General features: G+C 42.8%; 1 protein-coding gene across 1 annotated transcript in view; it reads left to right on the forward strand.

Annotated features, from left to right (window-relative positions):
• The first annotated feature begins 702 nt into the window (after positions 1 to 702).
• DAPK1 (death associated protein kinase 1) overlaps positions 703 to 12467 on the forward strand; it is an 83339-nt gene continuing 71574 nt past the window's right edge. The window contains exon 1 of the mRNA XM_083883580.1: positions 703 to 811. Within this exon, the coding sequence (XP_083739706.1) occupies positions 750 to 811 (62 nt within the window). The 5' untranslated portion in view covers positions 703 to 749. The remainder of the gene's footprint in view (positions 812 to 12467) is intronic.

The following is a 12467-nucleotide window of genomic DNA, read 5'->3' on the forward strand; positions in this document are numbered from 1 at the left end:
GTGCCGTGCCGTGCCGTGCCGTGCCGTGCCGTGCCGAGCCGAGCCGAGCCGAGCCGAGCCGTGCGGGGCGGGCGCACCTGGCCCAGGCGAGAGGCGGCGGGGCAGGGGCAGGGGCGAGGGGCAGGGGCGGCGCGGCGGGCGGGCCGCTCCTCATTGGCCGCGCGGCCCCGCGGCGCGTCCCTGCGCGCGGCCGGGAGCGGGAGCGGGAGCGGCGCTGTCGCCGGTCCCGGGTGGCGGAGCGGCGGCGGAGGGTGAGCTTTCCCGGCGGGCGGCGCCGCGAGGGGCGAGCCGGTGCCCGGTCAGCCCCGGCCCGGCGGCGCGGAGCGCATCCCCCGCCTCGCCCGGGGTCGGGTTGCGGAGATGTCCGGGGCGGGGGGGCTCCTGCCGCAGGCCCGGCGACACGTCCCGGTTGACGGGGTAACGGAGCCGCTGAGGAATGCGGCGGGCGGGCGGCCGAGCTCCCGTGGCCGTCACGGCGGCTGGGCGGCTGCCGCCGCCGGGGAAGGGGCGGGGGCCCGGGGCGCCGCTTTCTTCTCCCGGCGGTCGGGGAGGGGGCAGGGGAGGTGCCCGCGGTGCCGCTTCCTCCGCGGGCGAGGCGGGCGGGGAGCGCCCCCGGCGCCAGCAGAGACCGCGGGCAGGGCGTTCACCTCCGCGTCCTCCGCAGGGCGCGCAGCCCAGCGCGGGGCGGCTCCGGAGCGCCGGGGATGAGGGCGCCCAGCTGGGGCTGAAGCCGGCGGCGGGCGGCGACCATGACGGTGTTCCGGCAGGAGAACCTGGAGGAGCACTACGAGACGGGCGAGGACCTGGGCAGGTGGGTGCGGGCGGAGGGAGCCGCGGCCGCCGAGCGAGGCCGGCCCTGCCCGCCGTGCCTTTCCTCCGTGTCTGACCCGCCCCGAGAGGGAACCGGGAGGTGGATTTGAAGTTACCGCGTCTTTGCCTTTTTAATACGGGTCTGGTGAGATTTTTGGACAGAGACAGTTCCTAAGTGGTGCCCGCTCAGCCGGACGCTCCCCGGGTGCCCTGCCAGGCTCGCCGTGTTCCCCGGGCCGGGAGCTGGGAACGGGCTGGGCTTGAGCGAGAGAAGTTTTCATTGTTTGTCGTGTCAGGGAGTACGTTTGTATTGCGTGTTGGATCTTTCTTTAAGAGCGTGATTTAAGAAGTGTGAGAGTCTCTGTATCCCATCGATGCTATTGTGGTGAAGATCACTGGGCATCGCTGTTGGAGATGGAAGTCAAATTAAGGGATGTGAGCAGAGTGCTGCAGATACAGAGCTGCCTGCTTGAGCCTTGATTCTTGAATGCTATGTAGCTGTGAGTTGCTCCGAGCTCACACTGTTAGTCATGCCTTTTTTTTTTTTTCAGTGTTTTCTATGTTCTAAGACTGTCGAAACACTGAATTGTGTTACATGACAGTCCTTTTCAGGTTCTTTCCTCCTTCTTTAAGGAGGAATCCAATGGCATTCTGGCATACCAGTATGGCAGAATCCTTTTCTAGCGTTCATCTAGGTGATTTCAAAGCACAGGATCAGTGTTCAGTTAACACAGGGCATTCAGTATACCTGGAGCAGATGACCCCATCTGCTCTAGGTATCTTTCCAGTGAAGGGTCCAGTCATAGCAAATGTTGAGAACAAGTTACTTAAATAGGGAGGAACTCAAATATTTCACGATTTCTTTAAAATAAATAAAAATAAGGATAAACAGAAACAAAAAACCTAAACAGCAACAACAACCAAAAAAACGCAAACAAAAAAACCCCCACCCGGACAACAGCTAACCAACCAAGAACCTCACCACATTATTAAGAAAGTTAATTGCAATGTATTTCCAATGAACCTTGTTCCATTTATGTACAAGTTTGTTGATGTGTGTGACTTTGACGATAAATACGTACTTTTATTTCCTCATAGTGTTCTGGATTGATGTTTTCATACATCTAGAGTAATATCCTAGATATTCTGTGTTAGACTGTGAGGTAGTATTAACTTGCTGGATACCTTGATAGGAAGACGTGTTATCATGCTCAAGCATAAGTTGGATTTTTTGGTCTAAACAATTATTTTGGCACCTAAAATTGTTATATTTGATTTCTAGCTTGACAAGGATGCACAGTGTTCCAAAATTCAAGTTTAGATTTCTGAACTCTTAAAAATTAAACCATTTTTGTGCTTACAGGTATTGATAAATGATTGACTGTGTGGAAGAAAATAAATACACATACATATCAAATCTAGAAGGTGTTAAGGTTTATGTAATTTCTCCTTTTTTTTTTTTTTTTTTTTTTTTTTTTTTTTTTTTTATAAAGAGGAAGTATCAGTGCAATGTTTTGTTGCAGTGTGAATGTTTGGTCACTAATACATATTTATGAAATAGAACAATTGCCCTTAAGCTAGTTACATAAGAAGTGTTTTAATACATGGAGTTTTTTTTTTCAAATAAATGCTCTTTGGAAGTCACAGGCTCCAGAACACAGCAGTGGAGAACAGGCATTTTGTTTTTACAGTATGGGAAGTACAAACGCTGAAAACATTAGGTAGTAAAAGAACAACCAAAAACAGCAGAACAAATGGAGGGTTTCAAATTGGCAGTGTTAGGTAATGGTGTTCAGTTTAAAAATGGTATATTCATTTGATCATTTACCAGTAGGGTATTACAGCACTGGGGGTTTTATCCATCCTAATACTATAGAAACTTGGCATGCAGTCTAAACCTATAGTATTTCATTGACTTTAAAGAATGTTAAAATCTACTCTAGTTTTCACTTGAAAAGGAGTAAATGAATCTAAGAACCATCTCAATTTTATCTACATATGTTTTACCATACCAATGGATGGTAAAATACTGTGAAATGTTTGACAGGGTTTTCACTTTTAAAATGGTATATAGTTATTTAAAAGGCCCAAAGCTTTCACTTCAGTATAGTTTTAAGTAACCAGGATTATTCCAGTGTGAAATGTTGGCATAAGAGTAAGCAAACTTCAGGATAACTGTTGTATGGTTTATTTTAGTGGTGTTTTTAACTACTTTTGGAACTTAAGTTTCTAGGGTTGCACAAAATACTTTTTTGTAAATCTGTCGCTTTCCATTCCTCATTTACCCTTTAGGAAGTTTGACTGGTAGGTTTGCGTATAAATGTAGTTACCCTGAGGCTCAAAATTCAAAAAACAGTGAATATTAAAAACACCTTTGACTTTAAAATTTCCTGTATTGATTTGGGAACCCAAATTGTGAATTAATACTTCAACTAAGCAATGATGAAAGGTTCCATTTTGCAAAACCAACTGATTTTTCCCCTTCTTACAGAAGAATGTTTTTATTTCCTCTTACTTAGCTGCAGGCATGAAGCAAAAAAAGTAAATAAATTAACAGGTGAGTTTTTATTGACAGACTTGTGTTTGAATGAAAAGATCCTTAAGTTCCTAGGCCAACCTGCCTTTTGATAGAGATCAGTGAATTTTAATAATCTTGATTTTAATAATCTACACTGGTTTTTTTTCCCCTTGTAAATTATTTAAGTCTTTGTTACATTATAATACTTCTGACAGTAACGAGAATAAAAAATCATTTGAATAAGAAAGGTGTGTTGAAGAAAGCAAATGGGCTGTGTAAATTAAATTTATGTTAGAAAGTAATAAAGGAGGTTTAAGTATTGCTTAGCATAACACCTAGGGTTCTTGGAAATTAGGACAAGGCATGATGGTGTGCCTGGGCTAAAAAAAAAAGGCATTTTCTAGTTTTATGGTATTTTATCATGCTTTTGCACAAAATGTAATAAACAGTCATAGTGTTGTTAACAAAATATCTGAGTTTTCTTCTGGTCTTTAGTTCATTTTCATTTATGCCTGGGGATAATAAGGAAAAATAAATTTGTGAATACCGGTAGAATCATCCCTATTTATTTTTCTTGCCCATATGTGATTTCTCCTGACAAATTCATGGCTGTTCAGGCTGGCTTATCTTAAGCTTTTGTACCAATGCAGTTATGGGAGACTTATGGATCTAATGCTATATTTGGAAGATGTAAGAAAATTGCTGTTGATTAATGTATGGTGGATTGCATACACTTTTTTTTTTTTTTTTTTTTTTGTCTTCCATCTTACAAATATGAAATTTCATGTGTTACTTGTTCACATTCAGGCTACCTACAGACATGTTAAGTAATCATCTAAGCATGAAGTTTCAAGGACTGGTAAACATTATCATGGAATAGCAACCAATTTGCTAAAAGCAATTTTGTCATTTTAATTCTGCCTGCACTTGCAGGTGGTGTGACTGTGCATTTTAAATACCCTGCTGCAGTACTTTTAGTTCAGTCTGCCCAAAAGTCAGGAATTCAAGTTCAGCAGTGTTAAAAACCTCACTATGGTGAGCAAGCAAGTAAAGACCTTCAAAGCTCACTGAACATTTCAAGGTATGCTTTTACCTCCCATGACTGACCTTGCTTGGGAATTCATACAGTATTGTGAGAAATGTGGTGTTGTTTAAATAATTTTAGAGAGAGCTATCCAAAGCTGTGTTATAAATTCACACAGTGTTTGTCTGTGTGAGTTCCTGATCATATAGACAGCTCCTTCTTCCTTCACCCACAACACCCACATTTGGTATTTCTGGTTGTTTTATTTTTCTTCAAGCTTTCATGTGCTTTCTAAAAGAGATGCAGAGTGTTAAGGTATAGTTTTGGAATTGAAGAATGGTATTTGCATTGCACTGTGGTTCACAGAGTTTTTAGATTCTTGTTGATTCAGAGAGTAGGAAGAGGTATCTTAACAGTTTTGAATGTCAGGCTTATTTGGACGTGTTGGACTCACTAGGGAAACACTTGTAACTTGTCAAAGGAAAGCTACACTGAATCTTGCCAGTTTTGGAGACTGCTCTGACTCCCTTTGGTAGTGCACTAAGCAGAGATGCTAAGAGTAAAAAAGCAGCAACCTAAACCTACCTAATGGCTTTATCAGTTGAGAGAGAAAAATGCCTAGGATAACATGCTGAAGATGTTGATAAGAGAGAACAGAGAGCTGTGCAAATATGTATTTATGCATATTTACATATGGAAATATGTAAGATGTTCCTCTACCTTTCAGAGTTAAGTGAAAAAGGATTTTTTTCCCCTGGAAAATGATTTCCATTGTAAACAGAGAGAATGTAGGCTGAATATACAAACAAATAAATAAATAAATGTGCATGAATGTCTGTGGTTTTGATTATTCAGATGCTGGGTTTTGGTAGGACTGTGTTTTACAGCTGCAGAGACTGTCATCTATCTAAACACCATAACTGTAACAGCATTGCACATCTGTATTGGGAGGAAAGTAAAAGCGCTGAAAGAAATTCAAACAAACCAATTTGAATGGTGACCAGAATCTGACCTTCATGGCATTTTTCAGGCTTGACAACCTAAGTTAATCTTGCTAACTACCCCATGTATTAAAATTGCGTCAGTATTGTCATGCTCTGTTGTGAGACTTATAGGATGTGAAACACATTTCAGGTGATGCTTCCTTTCAAAACTGTCACATTTAAAACCCATGACAGCAATCTTTAATAATCTTTTAGTGTAGCATTTTTCCTATGAATTATCAGAAAGTTATTAGGAGGGAGGAGAAGGAGCAATGTGAAAGATGATTTCATAAGGCTAAAACTGTTGCATGTGAGCTACAAAACTTTTAACTGTGGTACATTGAAATTTCCAGTTTCTATTTCCTTGCATTTTCTTGCTATAAGCTCATCTCCATTGCTCCATTATAAGGCATGTGTTAACTTTCTTTCTCAAGCAGCAGTAAAGTGGTTAAACTGAAGAAGCAGAAGGTGCAGACGTCTGCGGTGCCATTTCCTGTGTTTTTCATACAGGCATGATCATAAATACTCCAAGTGTATACTTCACTGTTTTTATAACTACTTTATTCAGATTTTAGTAGTACATGATAATTAATTAAATTGAGTGGACTATATGAGTTTTTCAGGGGAAAGGACCTCAAAAGCAACTCTGAAAATGTTGACAAACCCCCTGTTTGACCAGGAAACTTGGTTGATTGGTGTCTTTGTGTGCTTTTTGTTTTTATTTGAAGAATTGAAGGTTGTGTAATTCAAATTACATTAAATAACCCTTTCTGGGCTGTTTGTGAACTATGTGCATGTTTTATCAACCCTTGCAGAAGAAGTTGGTTGTTCCATGCTTGTCTGTAACTCCTGGCTCTGGTGGTTGCATGGATACTGAAAAGGAAGTTTTCTTAACTGGAAAGCATGGTTGCAAAAATTATGCATCTCAAGTCACTTTCCCTCCCAGACATGCCTCAAAATGTTTCCTTTTTACAAATGTACAATAACCTGCAAGCTGCTGATTGCACAGGCTGCAAGAGCTGTCACCATACAGTGTCACTGGTGACAATAGCTGCCTTATAAAATGTACTGAGAGGTTTGCTTCATGAAAAGCACAAGAAGTGATGGTGATTCTTTTGGGTATAATTTGGTCCTGCTTACTTTATTTCTCTCCCTGAGGAAGAATAATGGCTGCTTTGTATGTCTTTTAAAATACAGTGTAATAAAACCTAGAGCTTGCTGATTATTCTGTGCTTTCAGTTTAAATGCACAAATCTTTGTAAATCTAAACTCATCAGGAAGCAGATAAAAATGCTTGTCTGATTTTACTTCTAGCCAGGCTCAGTGAGGCATGATCAGTATCAGAGCAGGCATGTTAAGGGTGTGCTGAAACTTCACTCTGACCTTCTAGCTTTCCAGATTAGTTCTTCTGTATTCAAGGGAGTTTTTGGGGTGTTTGGTATTTTCCTCCCCCTTTTCTCTCTTTACAGATGTTTGAGTGTGTCAGTTTCTTTGCTGGAATTGCGTGTACTGAGCAAAAGTTGGCCCCTTTAGCCGAAGAAGGGGAGGCTGACACCGTTTCAGGAGAGCTTTGTTCAAAGCTCAGGCTGCAATGTTGGTGGTTGAAAGGATCAGTATCTCTTTCCTCTGCTGTGTGTTTCTCTGTAGGTTGTTTTGTCTCAGGTTTGGGGTTTTTTTTTTATGTAGTGCTGCTGTCAAAGGGGAAAAATGCCGCATCCTGTATCTAATTTATGGCAAGTGTACACTCTCAGATCAGCTGAAAGCTGTGAAATCTCAGCCTACATGGAGTTGTGATTGCCTCCATAAATCTATTTCAAGTTAAATATGCAGGTGGCACAGAGATAAAGAGTCGCTTTACTACAAAAACAGAAGAGCATAAACTGACAACAAGGAAGTTTAAGCTGGAAAATAGGAGAACTATAGGAGGTGCAGTAGTAACAGGTATAATCTTCATGAATGGTTATTGCAGTTAGTCAGAGTTTTTGGAGGAGATTGTATGTTTCTTCTGAGACCCTGCCTTAATGTCCAGATGTCTTCCTGTTTTTAACTAGCTTGGTTAGAAAACCTGTGCAACTTGTTGATTCAATTCTATATTCTGAAGAAATTATGCCAGTTAAAGCCGTGGCTCATGAGCTTCTTTCCTGGATGGTAGTGGCTTTGTAGGAGCTCTGTCTCAAATAAAATTGTTGTTTCTCAAGCTGTGCTTTGTCCCCCTTGGAGGAAGATAGGTGACATAAAGGAGGATTATCCACTAAACCTGAACAGCATTCTTTGACTAGGCATGCAGTATAATAGGTCATACTTAACTACGATGAGTATGGGTAAAGCTGAGAAAAGTATAGACAAAGTCTAAAGATCTTCAAGCCTTTACTGTTTTGTTGCTTGCAGTGAATTTTGGCATAATGTGAAATTTTGCAGAACTGGGTACAAAGGCCAGTGCCAAGAGCGTAACATAGGTCATGTTGCTAAACTCTGAGATCTTATCTAGGAGGGGATACAGGAAGAGTGGAGCCTGCACATTTTGGTCAGTTGTTGGGTGACATTCCTGTTGGTTTTGGTGCGGTTATGGAACAGACTAATGACAGAGATGAATTATAGGGGCAGGTATCTCTCCATATCCTTGCAAACCTTTCTACATCCTCCTTCACATGTTACTTGTAGGTCTTGTCTCTCCATTTCAAAGAGATTGCTGCTGTCTTCTTCTAAAGTGAAGAAGAGATGCTAAGCTAAGGTGGTGAAGCTGAGAGATGAAGCTTCTTGAGAAAGAAGACTTAAGACTTCAGTACATTTGGCCTTGTAGGACTATGCTTGGAGTGGTATGATATTATTAATACTCTGGAAAAATGGAGATGGTTGGTGAAACAAAGAAACTTTAGAAACTATATTTACATTTACAGTTTTCACAGATGGTTCTGCAGGCTGGAATTGAAAGGATTCTTGTCTTAAGGAAAACGATCTTATGGGACCTGTTGAAATGAGACCAGTGTGAACAGAGAATCTAAATTGTACCAAGATTGGGCTTGTAAAATTAAAAGAAAGAATTACATGATGCTTTTCTGGAAAAGGAGAAGGCTGATAAGGATACAGTCATTGTTGATATTTTGAATCAGTTTTAACACTGTCTTTCAAAGTTTCCAGGCATATTGTAGTCCTTGAGGATGTTGTCCTGTTGTATTAAAAATGTGGTATTATTGGCATATTGGAGTTTTGTGGGCTTTTTTGGTTGTGGCACACATTGATGTTGGAGGGAATATCTTGTGACAGATATTCACCCAGTCCCAGAATAACTCATATGGTTTACAGCAGTGCTGTAAAACACTTCACTGAGTAATCCACATGGTGTTTTTCAGCCTTATTCTCTTGGTTTGAGAACTTTAATTTCCTTCCCCTTATTCCTTCCTGTTTGTGCAAGCTGATGTGCCAGACTATTTCTGCTTCCAGAGGCAGTGGTGTTGAGGAGGAAGCATTGTTACATGGCTGTCCAGACCACAATGGTGCTTTGACCACCAACAGCAGGGACCCTGGTGTGCCACTCTAGTAGAGCAAATCTTCCCCAGTACCTGCTGCTTGCAGGTGCAAGTCTCTGTTTGTTAGGAAGCTCAGATGGTCTTGCCTGTATTTAACAGAAAGAAAAATACCTTACTGGGTGGTCATGAACTTATGGGGATCCATAAGCTTTATGCAATGCTAGAGATTTTGTAGTCAGTGTAAATTATAACTGTCTTTACATACTGATTGAAATGATAGTTTAAGATTTATTTTTTTTTCTGAATTATGCAGAGGAGTGAGGTTTTGGAAAGGATAAAAATTATTTGGGGCAATAGCATTTGTCTATGCACTTCTTACCTGAATAGGATGCTAAGAACCAGTAACTGAACCAGGGTACTGGAAATACTATATTTCTACTATGTCTTTATTTGTGAGAAATTAATGGTATGCTTCTAAGTTTTTGAAAGTTACTTGGAATCCTGCTTTCTGCCTGGTATGTAAGTTGGCTTCTGGGCTCTTGTACATTTCCTCAGGCTTCTCTCAAGTGTCAGTGGTTGTTCTAGCTTTGAGGCGCTGGCTAGGTGTGCCTGTAGAAGTATGCACTTAGAGTACCTGCATTCGTGCCATGGGAACTGATAGCAGAGGGACATTTTCCCCAGACCACAGTCTGTTAGACCTGTAGTGTTCTGTAAACACTTACAGGACAGAGAAAGGCTGTTAATTTTCTGGAAACTGGTGACTTTTAACTGTCTTGTGTTTATAGAGAAATGGTGTGGAGACTCTCTTCTCTCTTATTCTTTCTGTTTGCTGAAGTTTTTAGAGGAGAGGATTAAACTTCACTGCTGATACAGTATTTTGTAATCCTGAATTTCTAAAGGAGACTAAGAAAGCCAATGCATAAAGTTTCAAATCATGTGTGTCCTTTGTGGTGCTTGTTATTTGCCACTGTGCTTGCTTTACCTAGCTACGTTGGTGCAACTGAGTGCAGCTAACTTCCATCCTAATTGATAATCTTTTATTCTGACATAGTTTACAATTAAGTTATTCTGCTAGGTTAAATCATTCTGCCAGATGTAATGAGTGACAAGGTGTGGGGTTCTACCCCTTATGTTGGTTTTGCACAGCCTGGTTTTTGGTAGTAGGGGATCACAGAGGTGGCTTCTGTGAAAAGCTGCGGGAAGCTTCCACCATGGGCAGCAGAGCCAATCCCTGATGGCTCTGAAGATGGACACCTGCTGGCCAAAGCTGGGCCAATTAGAATAGTTGGTAATGCCTCAATGGTAACATATTTAAGAAGAAAGTTGAACCAAAGTGGGGCACAGTTTTTTTTTTCTCTAGCTGGAGGAGGAAGGGAGAAGATGTGAGGGAAACAACACGGACACACCAAGGCCAGTGGAGAAGAAGGGGGCAGGAGGTGCTCCAGGTTCTGGAGCTAAGATTCCTCTGCTGGCTGTGGTGAGACCATGGTGAGGCAGCTGTGCCCCTGCAGCCCGTGGGGATCCATGGGGGATGCAGAGATCCACCCACAGGCCATATCCATGGGGGATGCAGAGATCCACCCACAGCCCGTGGGGATCCATGGGGGATGCAGAGATCCACCCACAGCCCAAGAGGGAGGTGCTCATGCTGGAGCAGATGGATGCCTGGAGGATGCTGTGATCTTGTGGGAGACCTGGTGAAGAGAGGGGGCCCCCTGTTTCCAGGCTGGAGCAGCCTGTGCTTGGAGGACTGCACCCCATGGAAAGAGAGACCCAAGGCACAATAGTTTGGGGAGGACTGCAGCCGTGGGAGTTTCGGCAGGACTGCTGCTCGTGAGTGTGGAGCCACACTGGAGAAGTTCACAGAGAACTGTCTTCCATGCAAGGGACACCATGGCCTCACAGGGGAAGCCCAGAGAGAATCCTTTCCTGGAGCAGTGGAAGAAAATATCAGTGGTGACCTGACCAAAACCCTCATGCCCTGCCTCCCTGTGCTGTCAGTGGGAAGGAGGAAGGGACTGGGAGGGAAAAGATGTTTTAAGGGCATGTTTTAGTTCTCATTTAGTCCTCTGATTTTGTCAGTAATAAATTCACTTTCTAGCTTTAAGCTGAGCCTGGTTTTCCCTCAGAGTGTTTTCTTATGCTTCTTATGTCAACTTTCTTATTTTTTTTTCCTCTCCTGTGCCCAGCTGTGGCAGGACGGGGTGAGCAAGTGACTTTTGTGGGTGCCTAGTGTTTGACCAGTGTGAAACCCTTTTGTCCACAGGGGAAGATAATACTAGTGTGTGTCTTACTTGGGTCCTACAACTTTGAGGCCGAGAAGTCAACGTTGAGTAACTCCATCAACAAGGATGAGAGTTTTATTGTATAAGAATTAAAAGTATATTAAAGTCTTGAATGGTAACAAATTTTATCTTTCAATACCTTTCTTCTTGCTGACACAGACTCCTTTGTTGGGACACTTGGCTACTGTTACCTTTAAGGAAGATGATGCAGATGTAATCCTAGAGGTATATTTCTCTCCTTCAGCTTTCTCTTTCTTTTAGGGATTTAGTTTGGTTTGCTTTGCATTTGTGTGTATTTGTTTTTGTTTTGTTGTGGTTTTTATTCCTTGCAAGCACAGACTTCAAACATTTTGGTATGGGAGTGTTGTCTTTGTTGGTGTATTATCTATCTGGCAATATTTTATTATCTCCATGAGCAGGGCCATCTGTATAGAATTGCCACTGATTCCCTGGGAGAGGAAAGCACGTCAGGGAATGGTTCTGTTCCTTATGTCTCGTCTTTTCTCATGGCTTTTTATTTGAAAGGGCCTTCTGATACTATTTACTTCACATTCTTGCTTGAAAGGAGGATATCTCTATTCCTGGTTCTGCTGCCAGTTCTAACATTAGCTGAAGAACAAACCATTCCAGATTCTATCTTGCAAAGCTGGGCTACTTCTGCTGCCTCTTTTGTTCCTCTAGAAAGAAACCTTTACGTTACTGTTCCTCCTAAGGATGTGTTAGTTCCTGGTAGTACTGCTCTGCCTGCCTGCCAGCCCACTGGAGGTGGCTAAGCCAGCCTAGCACAGGGGTCAGAGAATGGGAATGTCCTGTTCCTCACCCAGAGAGCAGCATTCTCCTGTGCTAGCACCGGCTCCATCCTGAGTGCAGTCTGGAAGCAGGAGGGGATTACAGATGGAGCTCCCTGAATTGGGTCAGCACGGGCATGCCAGACAAGGATCAGTGCCAGCCGCCATCACAGCATAGGAATGAAGGGCCCATGGGATAGGGAAGCCTCTGTTTGTGACAGGTACTCGCTCAGCCTACTGAACCATGCTGAAAAGCCTACACCGAGTGTGCTCCATGTCAGTGCCGTGCAGGTCTGGCCAGCTAAGACCCTGTGGAAGGACTGCTCTGAAGGACAGGGAAGCAAAACCTGATTCTGATTAACCCTGAACAATGAGACTGGTGACAGCACAGTCTGAGTATGTTTTCCTGTGGCAGCAGCCATAGGGTAGCCAGACAAACCCTCCTTTGCACAGGAGTCAGAGGGGACAACTTGGAATATGTATGTGTATGTGTGTGTGTGTGTATGTATGTGTGTGTATATATATATAATATATATATAAATATTTTTTTTAGATGTTCTGAATTCTGAAACGCCCAAGCTTGTCTGCAAGA

This window comes from Zosterops lateralis, assembly GCF_965231275.1.
Source record: "Zosterops lateralis genome assembly, chromosome: Z".
NCBI classification, from domain to species: Eukaryota; Metazoa; Chordata; class Aves; order Passeriformes; family Zosteropidae; genus Zosterops; species Zosterops lateralis.